General features: G+C 58.1%; 1 protein-coding gene across 12 annotated transcripts in view; it reads left to right on the forward strand.

The window, feature by feature from the left end:
* Window positions 1-20970, forward strand: part of TMEM63C (transmembrane protein 63C) — a 34638-nt gene extending 13668 nt beyond the window's left edge. For 5 of the 12 annotated variants that reach the window (XM_072865623.1, XM_072865622.1, XM_072865621.1 and 2 more), the window contains exons 2-24: window positions 6536-6641; window positions 6915-7135; window positions 7519-7598; window positions 8729-8816; window positions 11057-11094; window positions 11516-11658; window positions 11970-12021; window positions 12460-12568; window positions 12994-13067; window positions 13173-13253; window positions 13381-13501; window positions 13620-13753; window positions 13991-14113; window positions 14636-14789; window positions 15362-15468; window positions 16316-16402; window positions 16933-16998; window positions 17108-17270; window positions 17516-17621; window positions 17815-17982; window positions 18328-18443; window positions 18608-18679; window positions 18760-20969. In XM_072865623.1, coding sequence (XP_072721724.1) covers window positions 6938-7135; window positions 7519-7598; window positions 8729-8816; window positions 11057-11094; window positions 11516-11658; window positions 11970-12021; window positions 12460-12568; window positions 12994-13067; window positions 13173-13253; window positions 13381-13501; window positions 13620-13753; window positions 13991-14113; window positions 14636-14789; window positions 15362-15468; window positions 16316-16402; window positions 16933-16998; window positions 17108-17270; window positions 17516-17621; window positions 17815-17982; window positions 18328-18443; window positions 18608-18679; window positions 18760-18972 — 2493 coding nt within the window. In that variant the 5' untranslated portion in view covers window positions 6536-6641; window positions 6915-6937 and the 3' untranslated portion in view covers window positions 18973-20969. Of the gene's footprint in view, window positions 1-3888; window positions 3973-6535; window positions 6642-6820; window positions 7136-7518; window positions 7599-8728; window positions 8817-11056; window positions 11095-11515; window positions 11659-11969; window positions 12022-12459; window positions 12569-12993; window positions 13068-13172; window positions 13254-13380; window positions 13502-13619; window positions 13754-13990; window positions 14114-14635; window positions 14790-15361; window positions 15469-16315; window positions 16403-16932; window positions 16999-17107; window positions 17271-17515; window positions 17622-17814; window positions 17983-18327; window positions 18444-18607; window positions 18680-18759 lie in introns of those variants that run through there. The other 7 variants (XM_072865632.1, XM_072865630.1, XM_072865627.1 and 4 more) reach the window with 5 other exon arrangements.
* The last annotated feature ends 443 nt before the right edge of the window (window positions 20971-21413 follow it).

Consider the following 21413-nt stretch of genomic DNA (forward strand, 5'->3'; position numbering starts at 1 on the left):
CTCACCCTGGTGTTTGCATCCCCTGGACCTGGGCGGGCTCGCGGGCCAGCCGCTCCCCCCACCATCCTGCCCTGGCTGGCAGTGAGCCTGGTGGGCGTTTGTGCCCCTCAAGGGGAAAGCAGTGCCAGAGCAGGGCAGGGAAGGTGATGTTTATTTACACTATCTTTATGCAGGTTGATTTTACTCAGCCATGCTCTCACGCTCATTTTCTCATTGATCCCACTTGCTCCCACACTCATACCCCCCATCCTCACAAGCACCCAGACACATATGCCCAGGGTCACTTGTGAGTGGTATGGGGACAAGGGATGCCAGCTGTTGAGTCCTCCTGACCCCTCTAGGCAATCATGTCTTGATTGGCAATGACAAAGCTAGTCTTTGAGCAGGTGTTTTATACCCGTTAGGAGTCATCAGTTGCTGCAGGGTGGTCCTTTGCCTCCAAACCTTACTGACCCCAGCCTCTGTAGCCCACTGGCCAGGTTGCTGCTCATGCTGTGGTCCTCCTTGTTTGGAAGATGTGTCTTGTTTCCAGCAGGCTACCGGGACAGGCGGGTGTATGTCCCGTGTGAGGCAGCTGCCGTCCTGCTGGTGATGGGATGGGGGGTCTTCCGCTGGTGGGTTGTCTGTGCTGTGGCCTTAGCAGGGTGTGGGCACAGCGTTCACACCAGTGTCAGCGTTTGTGCTACCAACCTCTCCGCATCCAGCGCCTTGGCTCCCTGGTGGTGTCCGGCCCTGCTGTCTGTCGGTCTGTGGGACACAGCCCCAGGGGGGTGGGTGCTGTTACAGCAGGGCTGGTCTCCTGTGCAGGCATCTGCCCTGAAGATGCTGAAGGTGGTGTGAAGAGCCCTGCCCAGGGATGCTGCTGCCCTGCACCCGCTCATCCCCATAGGCTGCTGGCAGCCCACTCCCTCTTTGCTTTTTGGACCTCGAGGCTGTAAATCTAAGAGAGAAGGGCAAACAGAGAGCCAGGAAGGAACGCCTTGGACCCACACGGGGTTTTGGAGGGCCGTGTCTGTGGTCCCATCCTCTCTGTCCTTATCCCCTTCCGGGATGGATGTGGCCTGTGGTGTGCCTGTTCTCCCGTGCACTGAGCTACAGGGACAGGAGAGGTCACTGTGCCCTCTGGTGCCAAAACTGCCTCTGCCGGGCTGTGTGCTCAGCTCAGCACAGGGTCTTGATAAGCCTTTTCCCAGCCCAAGATCGTTAGTTATGCTGAGTCAGTGGCAGCGGCTTGGGTTTCCTGGCTGCCCCGGTCACTGCAGTCCCGCAAGGTCAGTCACTGCAGTCCTGCAAGGTGGGACACCAGAGGTTCACCTCCCCGCCTGGCCCTGGGCACACCAGGGCATGAACCTGATCTTCCCTTGATGGCGGCCCTCGTTTTCCCCTCCTGCAGCCTGGCCACATCTCCTTGCAAAGGCAGAAGGACGCAGAGGCAGTCAGGTAGCAGGGATGCTTGCTTTCTAGGAGACATGGCCTGGCTCCTCACCCTGGCTTTTCTGCTGGCTTTGCGTGGCCATGGGCAGCTCCATCAGCAGCCCTGCCCCCCGGCTGCCCATCCACCAGCTGAAATGAGTAATGCCCTCCTGCTGGAGCAGGACGCCGGGGCTGGATGAGCGCAGGCATGCCGAGAAGCCTGGCTTAGTCATCTGAGCTCTCCCAAGACTTTGTTTTGGTGTTTTGCTACTCCAGCTGTCCGTGAATCCCCTAGCAAATGAGTTTGCTGGCAGGGTGCTTCAAGGGAAAGACGAACTTTGAAAAATTGCATTCTCATAAAAGAAATGCCTTATTTTCAATTGGAAATCTGATTCTCTGGATTAGTGCCCACCCAACCAGAGAGAAGCATATGCTGGTGTATCAACAAAACAAACGGCACTGAATATTCAAGGCAAACCTTACGCACTGGAAATGCTTCATAGAAATTACCCAGCAAATCACTTTCAATGGCAAATCTTATACATTCACTGTCCGTTCACAGCCACTGCAAAGAGGAGAAAGAAGGGTTGCCTTTCTCTAGTACTCTGCACGTTTTCTGGCCCCATTTTACCAGCTTTCCTCTACGTAAGACCTAGATTGGGTAGACCATATATTGTGATTTCTGCCTCTATGCTATTGCTTCATTTTCCCAGCTGCAACCCTCCCTACTCCTGTGTTTCTTGACTTGCCCGTCACTGTTGCTCCTCCAAGACAGCGGCTGCTCCGAGGGACGCCTGTCTGTGGTTGGCATCTGGAGGCACTGCCTCATACACAGCTAACAGGAAGCTCTCCCAACACCTTCTGGAGGCGAAGGCTCCCACCTAGCTCTGTTATTCACAGCGATATTTCCTCCTCTGGCCATTAAAATTGGGAAAAGCACAAAGTGGTATTGCTGGGAATAGGATCTGGTCTGGTGGTGCTGTGGGGTTCGCTTGGACCTTTAAGATACGATCGCAGAATGCTGTCACCAGAGTATTGCAAAATGCTGAATTATCTTATACGTTTGGTGTGAAAATTTAGCTTAGGTGTTTTAACAGTGACTTTAAGACTGACCTACTGTGTCCGTGTGATCTCTCACTCTGTATACCAAGTAAGGTATCTCCTCCAGTTGGAGGGAGGTTGAACATGTCCTACAGGTCTGAGTTCAAGCTGTTCTTGGAGCACGTGAGCAGAGATCTCCTCTCGCTGTTTCTGCTGCATGTGCTGTTCCTAGAACATTTACATGATTTACTTTTAGCTCGTTGTTCCCAATGGTTATTTTAATGGTAACGCTGCAGCTATATAATTTGCATAAGCTTTTCTAAGAGCAGCACCATAAAAGGTGAGATTAGCTGGAACAAACGGTCTAGAAAAGTACCAGTTTGGGTATTTGGAGGTGGGTTTCCATGGGTATCTGGGGGTGAAGGGACTAGGGAAAAGGCAGGAGAATGAGCTTGAGATCAGCTTCATAGGAGCTGTGATATGCCGCAAGGGCTGTGTTACAGGACTGAGCAAAACATGATGGCTCCTTCGGGCAGCGGGGTTGGAGGCGCCTAAGAGAGAGGGGACAGAGATGGACCGGTGGCTTCAGGGCTCTTTTGCTCCTGAAATTTCTCTGTGCAGTGCTGGGTGGAGAGACAGGAACCAGTTTGGCTGGGTGGGTGAAGGCTTGCGTTTGGGAGGTTTGTGGACAGGAGAGCTTGGAGTATGAGATGCTAGCACCTTCTCCAGGAGGAACCCATTGCTTTTGGCCACCAGGAGCAAAATACCTGCTACGGGGGAAAGGGGGCAGCAACAAGGACTTGATAGGGAAAGACAACCCGTAGTGATCCCTGAGACAGTCCCCCTCACCCTGCCATCCTGTGGCAGGATGTTCCTCCTGCAAGCGTGAACATGGTGCCTAGAAACAAGCTGCAGGATCTTACTACTGGGTAGTGGAGTGGTGGTGGCAGAGAAGGGACTTGGAGGTTGCTAAGAGTCTCCTTGTTTATTTGCTTGAAGGTCCAACACCTCCCTCGGTCAGAGACACACTCTCCTTGTTAACAAAAAGGCAGTGAATTATTTAGCAGCTGAAAATGCCAGATGGCAGTGGCTCTACTGCTTACAGGAGGAGGAGAGGGAGGGAGACATGCACGCGGGGAGAACAGATTGAGAGCATCTCCGTAGGAAAGGGCTGACCCCAGCTGGAGGCCCCGGTAGTCCCGATGGTTCCACAGCTGCCTGACAGCAAGCGGGAAGCAGGTGGGCCAGAGCAAATGGCTGCCACTTGTCACAGTGGCCCACTCATTTCGCACAGGTCTCCCCTTGTTGGATTACCCTCTTCAGGGGTGTTATCCCAATGGGGCCATGCTGGGCCTCGAAGTATGGAACTCCCAGCCCCGGCCGGGAGGCAGGCCATGACTGAGGGCACTACAAGGAGGCTTTGCCAGCCCATCCCTCACTTCACATCTGGCTGCAGGGGTGGTACTTCAGCCCCAAGTCTACTGGGATGCCCTTTGGAGCAGCATCAGCATATATCAGGTGACCTGGCAGTTCTTTTGGGAGCCACACTAATGGTCAGCCATCCCAGCTTGGGCTATGATGTCTCCAGGCACCATGGACTAGCCAGATCAATACGTATATGGCTAGGGACCTCCAAGGAGAACTGAAGATGCTGTAGGCAGCATGGGCAGATCTGTAGCAGACACTGAAGCCCATGGCCCAGGTGACACTGCACCATATGCACAGTAAGGGGGACTGCCATGGGTCTGCGTGTCCTGGGGAACTTGATGCCTGTAGTTCAGCAGCTTCTGACATCCCTTTGAGGCATCTATGCAAGTGGCCAGATGCCAGCCTAACCCTGGAGTGGGGTGAGCCTCGGGCTCTGCTGGGCTCATAGCCTTGGTCTAAGCATCCCAGCCGCTCTTTGGATTCCAGTGGAGATTTTTCTCTGGGCTGGAATATAGGCTTCGGAAGTGAAGAAAATAGCAAGTCACCATCTCACTGTGTTTAATTTGGAAACTGCAGGCACCAAGACTAGTTCTTAAGCTCTTCAACCCTCTCAAGAGCTTGGGTTGAGAATCCCTTGGGAATCCCTAGTGTCCACCTGATTGCATTTATCAGGCTGTCAGCGCCTTTTTTTTGGGAGGGGGGAGGCTCAACTCTGTGTTTACAAGCCTCCCTCTTCCTCAGTCTTTCCTTTCCCCAGATGGGGAGGTCAAAGAGAGTCAGTGTCTCAGGCATGTAATCTGTGTCAGCTCCTGCCCCAGCACCCCTGTCTTGCCCGCTCTGCTCAGCTGCGGAGTGGGGGTGCCTGGGCTCCTCAGGAGCTTTAGGACAGGACTAATCTCCTCAAGCAGGAAGCTGCATGGTCTAAGAGAGAGAGGCTGAGGCTACAGCAGTGCACATAAAACCACGTGCTGCTGTAGTCTCCCATCTGTGACACTGACACAGCAGAAGTAAATGTTTCCCAACAAAAGCAAATCTGTGTAGAGCTCAGGAAGATCCCCTTTCTAAGCTGAGGCATTTTGTGTGTGCTCTCTCTGTGTTCCCCAAGGACCTCTCAATCAGGTTTCCTTTGGTGTTGAAGCAGAGTTGATCCTGTTTGGTCTTGACAGGAAAAAACCTACCATAAACCCTTTGCATCTCCAGGTCCCTGGAGGCGCCAGCTGTCTTTGTTTGCGTCCTCCTCCATTGCTTAATCAGACCGTGGCTCCTGCTCCTCTTCCTCTGTCCTGTCCGTGTGGGCTGTGAGCATCCTGCAGCAGGGATCAGCTGTGGCTGGGTGACTGCAGGGGCTGCAGCAGGGCCCCAGTTGTGGCTGGAATATAGATAAAAAGGAAGGAGATGAATGAATGCCCAGTGGCTCGAATACAAAACTCACAGGAGTACATGTTAATGAGCACGATGAGGTTTCATGTGGCCTTTGCACAGGCCACAATATACTGTGCTCAGCATGTCTATGGGGCAAGGCGCTCATGTAACTCCTTATAAACTTCAGGCAGGAGTTCTTGTCAGATGTTCTTGTCAGGAGCACAAGTCCCTGAGAATAGGGATGTAGAATAACTGAGGTTGGATGGGACCCCTTGGAGGTCAGCTGATAAAAGCCCGTGCTCAGGACCAGGCCAACTTCAAAATTACGTTTGGTTGCTCATGGCCTCCAAAGACAAAGTTTCCTTGTCTGTCCATTCCCCACCATCCCGGTAACCTCAGTCTTCCCCTAAGCGGGGTCTTCAGCCCTCTGGTTTATCTACCTAAAAAGTACTAGGCATCCTACCTCAGGGCCTTTTTGGAAGAGACATTAGGGACCCAACCTGATTGCCATTTTGAAAATACCCCAATGACCTGTTAAGGGACCATCCTAAGAACACCCTGAAGACCCTCCACTGTCCCAGGGTGCCTCTCACCCCGGCGACATGGTTTGTCGGGCCCAGGCCCAGGAGCAGCTGACTGAAGGTGCTGGCAGGGGCTCCAAGTCAGGGAGACGTGGCAGGCATGCGAGGAGGAGAGACTCTGGCCCTGTCCCTACCCCGTGCTTGTTAGCGTTCACTGTGCTGGTTCCTCCTCCTCCTGTAGTTCTAGTGAGTGCAATGGCCATGCAGCACTGTCCTGGCACGCAGGTCGGTGGCATCCCCATGAGTGACAGCCATGCTGGTTCACGCTGGCTGCTGTAGGGTGCTTGTTCCCAGGGGTCCCAGGCGCTGCAGGTTTGGAGAGGATCCTCTCCTACTTAAAGCATGGGGATAGGAAAGGTTTTGGAAACATGTCACAGTCTTGGTCATTAATGGCCTATAAGTGCTCCCTACCAGTAGAGGGCTGTAGCATGCGGTATCAGCTCCTGGGGAAATGGGGGGAACCTTGGCATTTAGGGTTTTGAGAGACTGATTCTTCTGAAGACTTCAAGATATCTTGGAAGGAGCAATCCTGCTCTGATGGAAAGACAGAAGGGAAGTCCCACAACTCCTGAGTCACATAGACCGTGATGCTGGAGGAGAAGGGAGGGCTGGGGGATGTTCCACAAGCAGTAGGTATCTGGCTGCAGAGAGTGAAGCAAGCACAGCCCCAGCAGCCCAGTTGTTAACGTCATCATTGCTCTTATTCTCAGAAACTCAAGCAAATGCTTTGGCTCCTTGTTCCTGCCTGTTGACCGCACCATGACTCAACCCAGCTTCCAGGACTGAGGGGCAGAGGTGGTAAGAGTCCTGTCTCAGGTATGATGGAGACAACCAAATAGCATGGGGTTTAATGGGGTGGGGAAAGGGTATGAGGTAGCTGTGAGATTTCTTCAGCAACATCCCTTGCCTTGTGTCCCCCAGCCCCTCCCTGGGAGAGACTGGGACTGGGGAAGCTCCAAGGTCACCAGCCAGTCCTCTCCCCTCCCTGCCCTTAGTGAACTACTCAGACCTCGCTGGAGGACCTGGAAGAGCCACGGCCCCTTTTCAAGCAAAGGCTTCTCCATCCGCACCCCTGCCCCTGTGTTGCAGGGTGAGGCCCCACGACGGCACCGATGGAGAGCGTGTACTCGGTGGAGCCAGCGCCTGACGGTGCCGGCCCCACCTCGCTGGATGTGCTGAGTTTCCTGGACACCCTGGTGAACAGCACGGAGGAGCAATGCTTCAGCGCCCGCTCCCGCAGCACCGTCCTGGAGGGGCTGCCGTTCGGTGGCGTGCCCACTGTGCTCGCCATCAACTTCATCCTCTGGCTGGTGAGGAGGCCAGGAGGGTGCCATGTCCACGGGCACCACAGCCCCCAGCTGGGGTGTCAGAGACTGGCTGTTAGCACAAGTGTGTTATGGGTGTGCTGACAGCCACATGTGTGTGCAATGTGCATGCCAGTGTGCCTGGCTGTTTAGGGGAATAGGTGTGAGTGCAGGGGACCAAGAGCTTTGCCCACATCATGGTGGGCAGCAGGTGGCACTTGGGCAGCAGTGGTGAGATCATGGAGCAGGAGCAGTTTGGCTTGAGGCAAGAGTTTTGCGTGAGCTTGGGCTCATGAGTGGGAAACCAGAAAGGAGGGATGTTGGGAGACCCCACAGGGTGAGACCCTGTGGCAAAACCCTTCACCTCTCCCTCTTCCCTCTTCTTCCAGCTTCTTCTCCTGGTCTTCTCCTGCCTTCGGAAAGCGGCTTGGGACTACGGGCGCCTGGCACTGCTGATGGACAATGATAGGTGAGCAGGACGCGAGGCCACCATGGGTGATGGCTCCAGCCTCTCCAAGAGGGCTGGCAGGAGGGCCAGTGCTGTGGGGTGGCCCACGGAGAAGCTCAGCAGATGTTTCTGTCCCCCCTTCCCACTAGGAATGGCATGGCTGCCCTTGCCCATGGAGGCACAGGCACTGTCTGCTGCAGGGAGAGGGCAAGCCCAAGCCAGCTTTGATTCCCTCTTGCAGGCACCATCTGGTGAGGGTGCTCTCAGTGCCAGGGAGGGCACCGTCCTGGGAAGACAGAGGCCCAAGAGCTGCTTTCGGGTGGGGACTGAGACGCCGCCTGTCCCCTTGCCGCTCTCTCAGGATGAGCAGGGCTGGCCAGCGGAGGAGGCAGAGGGAGACACGCAGCAATAACACTGTTCCTCATGTCAGCAGGGCAACTTGCCTGGCCCATCCTTTGGGCTAGGTGCAGAATCCCCCGCAAAATACCAGTATCCTGGTGAAAGCAGAGCCCGGACCAGACTTCCAGGTGGGCTGTGCTGCCCACAGCTGTCTGGCTGCCAGAGCATGGTTCACCCCAGGCAGTAGAGCATCTTTCTTTGTGCAGACAGTGCAGACAGGAGGAGTGTCTGCAAGGCTGGGCAACCCATGGGAGGAAATGTTGTAAAAGCCCCTCTCCTGCCTTCTCCCCTCTCCAGCTCCTCTTGGGCTCAGGCTCTGAATCTGAGTCTGGCAATGGACAGGCAATGTTTCCCTTCACCGGGGAGATCAAAAGGGAAATCAAGACTTAAAATTCAAGCACTGATTACATTTCATTTACTGTAATGCCATTTGAGGGCTGAAACCAGTGGAATATAAAAATCCAGTTCAGCAGGCTCTTGTCCTGGAGCTAAGGCCAATTCTCCACCAGTCACCTTGCCGTGGGCCAGGGCCACAGAGAAGCTCCAGGGACTCATCAGTGCAGAGGCAGCGAGTGCGGCCCCTGCCCCAAGCCCAGTGGCAGTCACTGGTCCAGCCCTAGTGCAGGATGCGGGGAGGGGGGAGGCATTTCCCGGGCTGCTCTCCTAGGAGAAGCTTCTCCAAGGGTGCTCATCGTCTCCCATCTGCTGCTTCTCTCCTGCCTCACCCCTCTGCTCCTCCCCTCACTGCAAAGTTTGACATCGCTTTTCTACGGAGAGCAGAGTGAGAAGGAGAAGTCCCCGTCAGAGAGCAGCCCCCTGGACGTCGACAACAAGGACGTGGTGAGTGCTGGCGGCCGTGGCAGTGGGAGCCCAGGGTGGGCTCGTCCTGGCCCAGCCCGCCCTGCTCTTCATGGGGAACCCAGGTCAGAAGTTAAATGTGAGAAATTAAATCCTCCAGTGTGGGGTTTCCTGCTTAACACCCTTTAGCAGTGGGGTATTCCTGGGAAAGCTGGGGGGTTTCTTTGTCCTGGCTTGGTTTGAGGCATCTACCTTGAACGGCAGCTCGGAAGGGATGCTCCTGCCAGGGAGAGCATCTCCCAGCTGCGTGGCTGTCCCTGCTGGCTGCGGGGACCTAGTCGGATGCGTGGCCAGAGCCTTGCTCTGTGCGCCCGCAGGGACCTTTCTGGCCCGGCAGGACAGAGTCCCCTGGATGACACCTCCACCTCTGCTGGCATGGTGGGCTGTGGGGGCTTTAAGGCCATCTTTTCTTTCCTTCTGCCACACCAGGCACAAACCAGGTTTTGCTGGAAACGAGCATGGACCGACACATTTTTCTGTCTGTTTCTTTCTCTTTTTTGGCAACAAAAGCTAAAAAATCAGTCACTGGTGTGACTATGAAAAAATGACAGAACTTCTTAAAAAAAACCTAGGCAGGAAAAGTAAAGAAGCAAAATCCTTGCAGGTGGCAGGAGGCCTGTTTAAAGGCTCGGTACTGGATGCTCTGGGCTAATGTATATTGCTCATCAAAAAATAAGTGAGAAAGACCCCAGGGAATGCCAGCACGGCTAAAGAGCAGATTAAGGGAGATTATTAGATGTAAGAAGACATCCTTTTAAAAGTCAAGCTGTTCCCAAATGAGGAAAATCTGAACTCTGCCAGGTTATATGTAAAATACACTAAGGGAGGAGGGGGGAAGAGGAGTTTGAGGAGAAATTTGTAGAGAGCATAAAAGCAAGTACTGGATTTTTCTTCACACATCAGGAACAGGAAACCTGCCAGAGGGTTTGTAGGGCCGATAGGTGGTGAATCTAGAAAATGCTTGCTGGAGAAGGCAAGAATGTGGCAGGAGAGCTAAATAAAGTTTTGTTGCCTGTATCCAGTGAGGAGGAGCTCGACCAAATTCCTTCCCGGGAGCCCTTCTCTGTGGGGAAGCACCAGACCATCCCTCCAACAGCAGGGTTGGAGGATGAGGTTGCAATAAAAGCAGCCTGACAAATTCCTGTTACCATCACAAATTCCCAAGAGCAGGCATGGGACTTCTCACTCACCCCAAGATGAATAGCCAGGCTATTGACTGCAGCATGTGACCTCTCTCCTGCACATGGGCATCCTAGAGAGCTGGGAATCAGCTGATAAATGCTGTTTTTTCAGGAGGGTTTCTGGAAAAACCCAGGAAATTACAGCCCAGGGAGCTTGGGGTCTGCATGGACAACCTCCCAGCCATGGTTTTGCAGAGCAGAGCCCTGGAGTAGGGCATAGGAGGGGAGTCAGCCTGGCTGTGCTAAGGAGGTGTCCGGCCCCCACAGAGCTGTCAGGCATGCGGGGATGCCTCCACCTCCAAAGCCTCCTGCTGCGGTCGATCAGATGAAGCTGAGCTGTGGGGTAGGAGGGAGGGTCCTGGCTTGGGTAAAGCTGGGGAATTGAGAGGAGGAAGAAGCTGCCAGCTCTCATGGGGCAGGCTAAGGGAATCCTACAGGGAGCTGCCTGGGATCCCTCCCATCCAAGGTCAGCAAACCCTCCAGAAAGGAGATGAAGAGGAGGGGCCCGATGGCTGAGTGTTATTCGGTACAGCCATGACAGGGAAGACTGCAGAGGGACCTTAAACTTGCATGAACTCCAGTGTTGGTAAAATGTAGCATAATGCATAGGAGAGAAAAACTCTAATATTGCATATGCAGTGACAGGGAATGAGCTATTACACAAGATCTTGGCGTTGTCGTATATCATTCTACAGCAGTACTGGCTCAGTGCTTGGTAGTGGTCAAAAAAGCACATTGCATGTTAGGGACTGTCAGGGAAGGCACAGAGGAGGGAGCTGCTGGAAGCCAGGAGCCTGTGTTACAGACATGCCCCATGTTTCCCATTCCTCCCGAGGCAGCTGCCTTTGGCCACTGCTGCACGCAAGCTGCTGGGCTGAGCATTGCCGAGCTGCCCTGGGCGCTGCCTCTGTTTGCTCAGCGCGCCGGCCCCAGGCACCACACCGTCTCCGCACACATCTCCAGTGCGTGCTGTGTCCCGGCTCCTCACTGGGGAGGTGGGGGTGGTCACCCCTGGCTCATCCCGACTCTCTTCCCTTCCAGGGATTCTGCTCCTGGCTCATTTCTGTCTACCAGATGAAGTAAGTGTGTGTCCTCGGCATTGCAGCCGTGCCCCACCACTGCCCCCCCCCGGGGAGCCGGTGCCCATAGGTGGTCACACATGACCCAGAGCTGCTGGGACCTGCAGCTGAGGAGAGCCTGCCTAAAACATCCCCCTGGGAGAGAGAGCAGAGGGCTCACCTCTGTGTTTCCTCCTGGCCCCTGGCTCCTGTCCCAAAGGAGTAGGCTTCAACCTCTTCTGGCAGGAGCTGGTCCTGTAGTGGGATGGCAGCCTGAGGGGTGCTTGCATTCCCCATTCCCTCTATGCCCAAATCCCACATGCCTCAGGCAGGATGCCATGAGTTGGCACAGGTTGTGTGAAGCTGGAGCAGCCAGTGTCCCCAGGGTGGGAGGTGGTGGGGAGGCACCACCAGCGCTCACCCCTACCCGCCTCTCCCCCAGGGACGAGGAGATTCAGAGCAAGTGTGGGATCGACGCCACCACCTACCTGTCCTTCCAGCGGCACCTCCTGGTCCTGCTGATGCTGGTCTGTGTGCTCTCCGTGGCTGTCATCCTGCCCGTCAACTTCTCGGGGGACCTCCTGGGTAGGTGCTTCCCCAGTTGCGGGATGGCTGAGGAGCATGGCACAAGCTTCCCCATCCTCGGGCCGAGCACCCTGCCCTGTGGACAGAGGGCAGAAAGACCCCTCTGTCAGGAGCCCCCGTCTGAGCAGGAACCCACCATCAGCTGTGTGCCAGAGGAACGCAAGAGGCAGGGAGCTTCAGGGTGGCGGGGGCTTGGCAAGGACCTGTGAGATGGAAAAGGAGGGAGCAAAGACCAGAGCTACTAACCCTGCAAGCATGGACACACACACTGTACTGGGTTCCCGTAATCTCCTGCTTCTCTTCCCCTGCAGGACACAATCCCACCCACTTCGGCCGGACAACCATCGCCAACATCCCAACGCAGTACGTGGCTGCCATGTCTGGGGGGGCTGTGGGTGCTGCTGCAGCAGCAGGCACCGCTGGGAGTGCCCAGGCACAGCGCTCACCGCAGTCCCGGGACAGGGTTGGGTCCACGTGAGCAGCATGCTGCTTGCGGTCGCCCCGTGTCTGCCTGCACTGCGCACGAGCACCGTTGCAGCGGGCAGCCTGCCTGGCACTGCTTGCTGCACCCCGCTGACAGCAGAGGTGCTCTCAGGGGTTCTGGGTGGCCTCATTTCTGCAGTGTCTCCGCCAATGCCCTGGATGCTCCCGCTCTCGTCCCTGGGGTGGGGGTCCAGCAGCTGGCTTGGGGAAGTCCCGCTGGGCAGTGGGGGTGGCTGTGGGTGAGGCACTGGGCGCCAGGCTGGTCTGCGTGCCACAGCCCGCTGCAGTGCTCGCTGATCCCCTTTTCCTCTCCTCCAGGGACCGTCTCCTGTGGCTGCACAGCATCTTCGCCCTCATCTATTTCATCCTCACCATCCTCTGCATGGCTCACCACTCTCTCCACCTTGAATACAGAGAGAACGAGAAGGTGAGCAACCACCCTTCAGCCTTGCCTTGTTCAGCACTAATGGACAAATTTGTGCTTTGCAGAAAGGGTGGTCCCAATAGGCAGGGAGAGTTTTAGAAACTGGGACTGGGCAGGCAGGGAAAGATAAGGCTGGTTTTCTCCAACTTCTGGAGAAAGACTGGCAGCCCGGAGGCAAATCTCTCTCTCCTGCTGCCTTGTCTCTTGAGATTGAAGCTCTGCTATATGTGTCTGCCTGGGAGGTGGCAGCATCTAGCTGGGCCCGGGGTCTGGGAGCGGGTGTTGAGGTCTGTGCTGACCAGCCTCTGGGGTGGCAGTTGGTGCCCTGGCTCACCTCTGCCTTCCTGGCTGCTGGGCAAGCAGGGTGGCAACAAAACGGCCCGCGGACCCCCACCCACCCACCCCTTCTGCCCCTTCTCCTCCCCCAGGTTGCCCGGACACTGATGGTTACCCACATCCCAAAAGAGATCACAGACCCTTCCCTTATCATCAAGCATTTCCAGTGAGTAGCGGTGTGCTGCAGCCTCGCCAGGGCAGCTGGCAGGCAGGTGGCAGGGGCTGTCCCCATCCCCTGGCTCCTGGTGCCACCGTGTCCCTGTGCCCACAGTGAGGCTTATCCCAGCTGCACCATCACCAATGTCCAGTTCTGCTTTGACGTGCGCAAGCTGATGAAGCTGGATGCGGAGAGGTGAGTGTGTGCAGGTCCCCATTGCCTCTGCGGGTGGGTGTACTGCTCCTGCCCAGCATGTTGAGGGACCCAGTCTGTCTGTCTGCTGCTCCCCAAATGACCCTCGTCCCTATTGGCTTCCCGGCAGGCGCAAGGCAATGAAGGGGCGGCTTTACTTCACCACTAAGGCGCAGAAAGAGGGGAAGATCATGATCAAAACCCATCCCTGCGCCCGCATCTTCTGCTGCCGCTTCTGTGGCTTTGAGCAGGTAGGTGGGTGCGGGCAGGGCTGCAGGCAGCACTTCCCCACCGTGGGCAGGGCAGAGCATGGCAGCTTGCCCATGCCACAGCCCGGCAAGTGTGGCAGAGCCCCGGCTGCTCCCGCAGGTGGATGCCGAGCAGTACTACGGGGAGCTGGAGGAGAAGCTCACGGATGAGTTCAATGCCGAGCGCAACCGCATCACACTTAAGCGGCTTGACATGGCCTTTGTCACCTTCCAGGATGAGCGGATGACAGCTGTGTGAGTGCCCCTCGGACGTGCCAGCACAGGCACGTCCCCCAGCCTGGTGGCCACCGCTGCTGTTGCACCTTGCCGGCTCTTCTGGCCAAAGCCAGGCAATGGGTCTGTCTCTGCTGTGCTTCTGCCACCTGCAGAGATGGCCACTCTGTTAGGGCTGTGGGAGGGGTCTCAAGAGAAGCCGGGGGGGAGCCCGGAGCCCTCGGTCTGGACCCAACCCCTGGCTCCCTCCTCCTGCAGGATTTTGAAGGACTACAGCCACATCCGCTGCCGCAAGCAGCCCCAGCAGTCCTCTGTCACCACCGTGGTCAAGTCACACCACTGGGGTGTTCGCTATGCCCCTGCACCCAGCGATATCATCTGGTGAACCTCTGTGGTGGGAGAGGGAGGGAGGGCGAGCAGCTGGGGGGAACTCATACCCATAGCTATAGGGAGCCCATATCCATAGTTATAGGGAACCCATATAGCTGTAGGGAACCTGCACCTATACCTGTAGGGTGCCTTCTCAGGGTGGCAGGGGCTGACAATCCCTCCTGTGGCCATAGCAGAAGTCACCAGGGGTTACGGGGGGGTGATCACCCCACGGGTGGCAGGGCTTGGCCAGGCAAGGTTTGGGGTGATTGCCAGGCTCTGATTTCTGCAGCCTGACTCCAAAGCCTCCTGGTGGCACGGACCCCCCCCGCTGCAGTCATACTCTGGTCCTGGGGGCTCTGCAGGTGTCAGTGCAGCAGCACAGGGAGGGGGGAGAGGTTGAACTCAGAGCAGGGGCTGCCAGGATGGTCAGTGTGGGCAGCAGGAGGCAGAGCATTGGGGAGCCAGGCTAGGAGACCCAGGATATGTAGCTTTTCCTCTGCACCGTGTCCGAGTCGTGCTTTCCTCTCACAGGGAGAATTTATCAGTCCGTGGCACATCTTGGTGGGTGAGATTCATCCTCCTTAATATCTGCCTCTTCGTCCTCCTCTTCTTCCTCACCACGCCAGCCATCATTGTCAACACTATGGACATGTTCAATGTCACACAGCCTGTGGAGAGCCTCAAGGTAGTCCCTGGGGCCCCATGCCAGCTTTCCCAAAGGGTCTCCATTTCCAGGCTTGTCCATGACAGGGGGAGGGCACTGGCTGTACACTTGCCCAAGAAGACAAGCCATCACTGGGATGAGCGTTGATGAGAGGCAAGGAGTGGTCCTGCCCCTGCTTGCCATCCATCCCATTCTTGATGTGTTTCCAGTGGCAGAGCCCTGGGGCACCTGTGCAAACCTGAGCTTTGGTGCTGGTGTCCATGGGGGAGGGCAGGTTGGTGTCCATGCAAGGGGAGAGATGTGGGAAGAGCTCCAGGGGATGTTAGGAGCTGCCAGCAGCACATCTCCTTCCTGCTCATTGACCTGTGAGCTGTTGGGCGGGCACTGGGGCTTAGAGTGTGCCCGTGGTGCCTTTGGCTGGCCTCAAGCTCGTATCTCCTGAAACAAACGCCCCTGCGTTTGGGATGACCTGGGATGACCCAGCCTGCCCATTGCACGCACCATCCTGCGCCAGGAGAACCAGGGAGCTGCCTCCAGCATGGCTGAGCTCCAGCAGGCTCCTGAGAGGGTGTCTGGCATTTCTCCTCCTGCAGAACCCCATCATCACCCAGTTCTTCCCCACGCTGCTGCTCTGGGCCTTCTCTGTCTTCCTGCCCTTCCTCGTCTACTACTCAGCGTTCTTTGAGTCACACTGGACGAGGTAACAGGGCTGGCCCCTGTGCTCCCCCAGGGCCGCGGTAGATGGGAGGAACCTCGGTAGCACTCGTGGGACCCAGCCTCCAGGGAGGCAGGCAGTGGTGCAGCAGACCCCCCACAAAGCCCCATGGGTGTTGCCCTCCATGGAAAGAGCCCCAGGTCCATGCCTGAAGGAGACATTTCCTTGCCATAGCCCTGAATGCTTCCAGACTGCTGACAAAGGCAGGTGGAGCTGGTTTTAAGATGGGTCTGAAGAAGTTTGTGAAAGGGATGGTGTGACGGTGGACTTGCAGCAGCAGGGCTGTGGCCCTGACTCAGGTGGCACATCCCAGCCATGCTCCCAGCCCTCCAAGGAGGAGGTGCAGGTTCAGGATGCTCAAAGTCTCCTAGCAGAGGAAGCTCTTCCCAGGTCCTACAATGTGCTCTCTCTGTCTTGACCCTCCACTGGCCCCAACCCCTGTGCCTGGTCTGCCGAGTCCTTGCAGGAGCATTGTCACCACCTCCCTTCCTTCTCCTGGGGGAAATGGGGACTCCTGAACCCATTGTAGACACCCAGCTGCCTCTTGTTGGGTGTCTACACCAGCAGGGATGGTAGGAGAGGGCAGGGATGAAGGAGGTGAGAGGCTGGGAGGACAAGAGCTTTCACTACAGCAGATTTCTTCATGGTGACTCCCCCTGGCCTGGGAGAGGCTTTGCAAGGCCCCAGTAGATGCCCAGATCAAATGCATGTGGCTTCCTGGGGCTGGGAGTAGCTCCTTGGTGAAGAGTGAGACCCAGCCCAGCCTCTCCCCCCACTGGCTGCTCTGCCTTGGAAAAGTGCAACGTTCTTCTCTTGCCTCCCCTCTCCACAGGTCAAGTGAAAATCAGCTCACCATGCACAAGTGCTTCTTCTTCCTAGTGTTCATGGTCATCATCCTGCCCTCGCTGGGGCTGAGCAGGTACGGACCACCCTGCCACGCTGCTCTCCCTGCTCCCCAGCAGTGGGCATCACACCCATGCCCCTCACCTCCCGCAAGCCAGCCCCAAAGGGCTAAGGGCCCACTGCTGCTGAAACACGGCTGTCTCTAGGGAGATAAACACTCACTCTTTAGCTGTGCTGAGGTGCTCCCAGATGGTCACGGGCAGAAAGCTTCCCTGTGGAGGATGAGGGGAGTGGAGCACCCTTGCCAGGGTGCCATGGCTGACCCAAGGGTGCTGGTGGTGCCCTGCTTGGGGTCAGCCCTTCAGCAAACCCTGAAAGGGCCAGGTCAGGTGCCTGCATAGCCCCAGCTACAGCAATCCTGACCATCCGGGAGGCGAGCACCCACGCCATGGTGCTCCCATGCAGCAGAAGGGACTGCTCTGACGGTGTAGGATCCAGAGGGTCTTGCCCACCCAGGGCAGGGGAAAGCATGCGCCCGCTGGGTGCCTGCCACGTTGCTGTGCGGCTCCCCCTCTTTCTGAGCTGCTCCTCTTCTCCCCCATACAGCCTGGACCTTTTTTTCCGCTGGCTCTTTGACACCCACTTTCTGGACGAGGCCAATATCAAGTTTCAGTGAGTAGCAGGGAGCTCCTGGGCGAGCGGGAGCGCCCGACGCCAGTCCCCAGCGGCTTTCCTGGCCGCCTGGCCGAGCATCTTCTCACCCTCTGCATCCCCGGGACAGGTGCGTTTTCCTCCCAGACAATGGCGCTTTCTTCGTCAACTATGTGGTCACCTCCAGCCTGATCGGGACAGCCATGGAGCTGCTGCGCATCCCGGGCCTCCTTGTCTACACTGCCCGCCTCTGCTTTGCCAAGTCTGAGCCCGAGCGGCTCCACGTCAAGCGGGTACGTGGCTCTGGTCACCTCCAAGCCTACGCAACCGCCAGCACGGCAGGGACGTGCTCGCTGGAAACTCAGGCTGTCCCGGTCCTATGGGGAGGCTTGTGGGGACAAGCCACCATGCAAGGGGCGCTGCTGGCCCTGGACCCATGGGAATAACAGGGGGAAGCAATCGTGTGGGCCAGGGCGCAAAGGCAAGGGCAGCCTTTGCAGAGGCAGAGGCAGTAATGGTGCTGTTGGTTGTGCCCCAGAGCCAAGCCTACCAGTTCCAGTTTGGACTGGAGTACGCCTGGACCTGCTGCATCTTCTCTGTCGTCATGACCTACAGCATCACCTGCCCCATCATTGTCCCCTTTGGTGAGTACGATACCATGCCCCTGCTCCTGCTGCCCCCAGCTGTGCCAAGAATGGCCAGTCCCAGCTGCCAGCAGCGGTGTGGGAGTACAAGCTTCCCGTGTGGTAGAGGAGGGTATCGTCCCCTGGGCCACTGTCCCTGAGCCCTGGCTGTCCCTGTTGTCGTCCCCCCAAATGGCCTCTCTCCTCCCGCCAGGCTTGCTCTACATGCTGCTCAAGCACATGGTTGACCGGTACAACATCTACTATGTGTACATCCCCACCAAGCTGAACCAGCGCCTCCACGTCGCCGCCATCAGCCAGGTCGTGGTGGCCCCCATCCTCTGCATGTTCTGGCTGCTCTTCTTCTCCATCCTACGCCTCGGTAGGGAGAGCTCGGGGCTGCCCCCTGCCACTGCTGAGGGTCATATCTGATGCCTGGGGGGACGAGCCACCGGTGTCACCCCTGAGTTAGGCACAGCATGGAGGGTAGGAAGGGGAATGGGATGGGATGGGATGGGATGGGATGGGATGGGATGGGATGGGATGGGATGGGATGGGGGGAAGGTGTGATGGAGACCTGGCAGATGAGGTGGGGTGTCAGCTAGTGTTTTGGGAAGGGGGTTGGGAGCTTGTAAGACCCAAAGCAGGTGCCAGCCTGGGTCTCAGCTGGACATGCAAGAGGTCCTTGGAGGCTCATGTGCTGCCCCAGTGTCTCTCTCTGCTCTAGGTCCCACTCGCCCTGTCACCCTCTTCACCTTTGTGGTCCTCCTCTCCTGCATTGTCTTCTCCTTCTTTGGCCTCTGCCTGAAGAAGCTGCAGCCGCGGAAACCCTCCAGCTACCAGGTGAGCGGGGGCAGCCACCCATCCTGTTCCCTCGCCCCGCTGCATCCCTTCCTTACATCTCTGGGTGCGTTTGCTGTGGGGAGTCTGAGGCTGTGCCTGGCTGCCCCCCAGCTTTGGCTGGGGACCCGCAATCCATTGTTTCCTCCTGGCCTCCCTCTCCCCAGATGTCTGACCAGTCTGAGGGCGCCTTCAGTGATGTGGAGCGGAGCAGCGTCTCCTCCACCCCCAACTCCAACGTGAGTACCCTCCCCAGCCCCGCCACAGCCCCCCCGCCTCGCTCCCCTGGACTCTGACCTCCTGCCGCCCCCCGGGGCAGCTCTTCGTGGCCACCGTCCTGCAGGAGCCCGAGCTGAGCCTGACACCAGCAGCCTCCCCGGCACACCAGTCCTACGGCACCATGGGCAACCACCTGGAGCCGGTGGAGGATGGGGAGGATGGGGGGCTGCAGAGCTTCGAGACAGAGCTGGAGACAGTGGAGGGCGAGTACAGGAGCGGCCCCGTGATGGAGAACCAGGCCCGCTACCATTGAGCATCCCCACTGCCGGGGTGAGGACCAGCCGTGCCGAGAGTGGAGGACGTGCCGGGGGGCAGGAAGGAGCCTTCCCAGCACTGGTGGGGGTCACCTTGCCGACGGGGCGGGGGGACGACAGGACTGATGTGATGCCGGTCATCCCCCCCGTCCCCCCGCCCCGTCCCCACCTGCCTCTTCCAGCCCATCGTGGGGAAGAGGGGGTGCAGCAGTGTGGGGAGAGGGTCTCTCTGAGAGGCCATGCTTTTGGAGGCAGGAAGGAGGCCCTGGCCCCTCCGTGAGGGGGAAGCAGCCCAGACAGCTCAGACAAATGTTCCCACTGCCATGCTGTTCCGTGGGTCCTCAGTGGCAGGGGACGGCCACTCCTAAGCCCTGCTTCCCACCCTTCCCACCCACTGCTCGCGGTGGCCGTCCTGCTGCCTTCCCTGGTGCCGGCCATGCAGGCTCCTGCCCACCCCTGCTGCCGCCCCCAAGGCTTCGCCCATTAAAGCAGGGACTGCTGAGATACCTGTGCTTTGGTGGAGGAGGTGAGTGCCTGGGGCTGCTCCCACGTCTGCCTGAGCACCAGTGGCCCTGCCCCGAAGCCGGCATTAAAAAACAAGCCCAGCTCTTCCCCACCCTCCCACCCCATCCCTCCGCTGCCGCTGCACCATGCCTGTGCCCTTGGGTCCTTGGGGCGGAGCGGGAGGTCAAGGGACGAGTGTGTTTAATGGCTGTGAGGGCAGCTCCTCGTCATCCTGCTCCCCCCGGCAGCATCCCCCTCGTACTTGCGCTCTCCCTGGGGCTGGCCATGGGACCCCTGCATGGCTCCATCCTGTTGCAACAGAAATGGGGGTGGGGGGCCGGCAGGACCCCGGCCTCCGGGTCCTGGTCCACCGCATCCTGCCCTCACCCGCAAGCTGCAGCCATGGGATGCTCCTCCAGCAGCCGCACCACCTCTTGAGTGTGAGTCCTGCTGTGGTCAGTGTAAATGTGCCGGCTCCTGCCCAGGCAGCATCCCTGGAGTTTTCCAGCTCATCTGCAGCAGCCATGGAGGCCCTGGGGACAAGGGCAGATCCTTGCCCTGCTTGGCCCTTCTCCCACCAGGCTAGCCCACCTGGGCATGCTGGCTCCTTGCTCAGCCCCACTTTGGCCTGGGGGCTGATTTTCCTGCTCCTGATTTTCCTGCTGGCTTCAGAGCAACTCTAGCCACCATCCTGGGACTGTGCAGGGAGGGAAGGGATGACGACGCAGCTCTGCCAGCACCAGGGCTGCCAGCGTGGGGAATGCTGCTGTGCGAAGGCAGACGCTCAGCCATGGCACTGCTCAGCATTACTGGTGCCACTGGGAGGGGGGGCTTAAAAGGCAGCCCAGCAGCAAGCTGAGGGTCTCTGTTGGACTCAAGTGGGCCCTGGGACATCCCTGTGCAGCTGGTAGGTCTCAGCTTGGCCAGCTGGCAGCCCTGTAGCCCCAGTCCCACGCACGCTCCTGCATGCTGGGGCGATGGCTGCAGCACGCCAGCCAGCCAGTGGTTGCCTCGGGGGAGCTTTGAGCTCAGCCGCTCCCTCCCAACCCCAAAAAGCACCCTGGGGGGCTTGTGGCTCCCTGTCCAGGTGCCCCCGGGGCTGCCCGCAGCTCAGCTGCTGCCCTCACTGCCTGCTCTGGGGGCAGCCCCGGCTGGAGCAGCAGCGGGATGCTGGTGGCCTCTCTCTGGGTGGAAGCAAGTGCCTGCGAGCGGCACCGCGTCCTCGGGAGCTCGGGCTGCTGGTCCGATTGCCCTTGGCTGCCCCGCTGTAGGAATGTGCCAGAGGTCTGTACCTTCTCGTGATTTATTGCTATGACCGTGCCTTGAATAAAATGACTTCACCCAGCTGCTGCCTGGCATCGTCACCCTGGTGCATCCTGCCCAGTGCCAGGAGAGGGGGGACCCTCGCTGCTGGAGCCTGCGAAAGTACCCCAGCCCCTTTCCCCACCTGTGGATGGCTTTTGACCCTTCCTGGGGACGTCCTGCAGAGGTTTCAGTGGTGAGGAGACTGCTCGGACACCTCCCCACCTCCAGGCACCTTGCTGCCCACCATGGTCCCCACAAAAGCAAACCCCAGCGAGTGGGCAGAAGCAGCAAAGGTGCAGGAGCTGAGGAGCACCCTGCCGTGTCCCCTGAGAAAGGCTAGCACAGCCCTTTGCACCATCCCCGGCACTGGGGACAGGGTGCAGCCCCGGGACAGGCATGTGCCCCCCCTGCCCATCCTCTGGCAGCACTCGCCCTGCAGGCAGGGCTGGCTCAGGACACCACCAAAGGGGCATACGCTGCCTGGAGGGAGCTGGAGGGTGGCCTGGAGCACCTCTGGGACCACAGCAAGGAGCAGGGGCAGCAGGGGGACCCATCCCATCTGGGGATGGAGCAGGTGTTCCCAAAGCTGAACTGCCCACCAGCAAGTCCCAGGGAAGGAGGCAAACACCAT

This window comes from Ciconia boyciana, chromosome 6, assembly GCF_034638445.1.
Source record: "Ciconia boyciana chromosome 6, ASM3463844v1, whole genome shotgun sequence".
NCBI classification, from domain to species: domain Eukaryota; kingdom Metazoa; phylum Chordata; class Aves; order Ciconiiformes; family Ciconiidae; genus Ciconia; species Ciconia boyciana.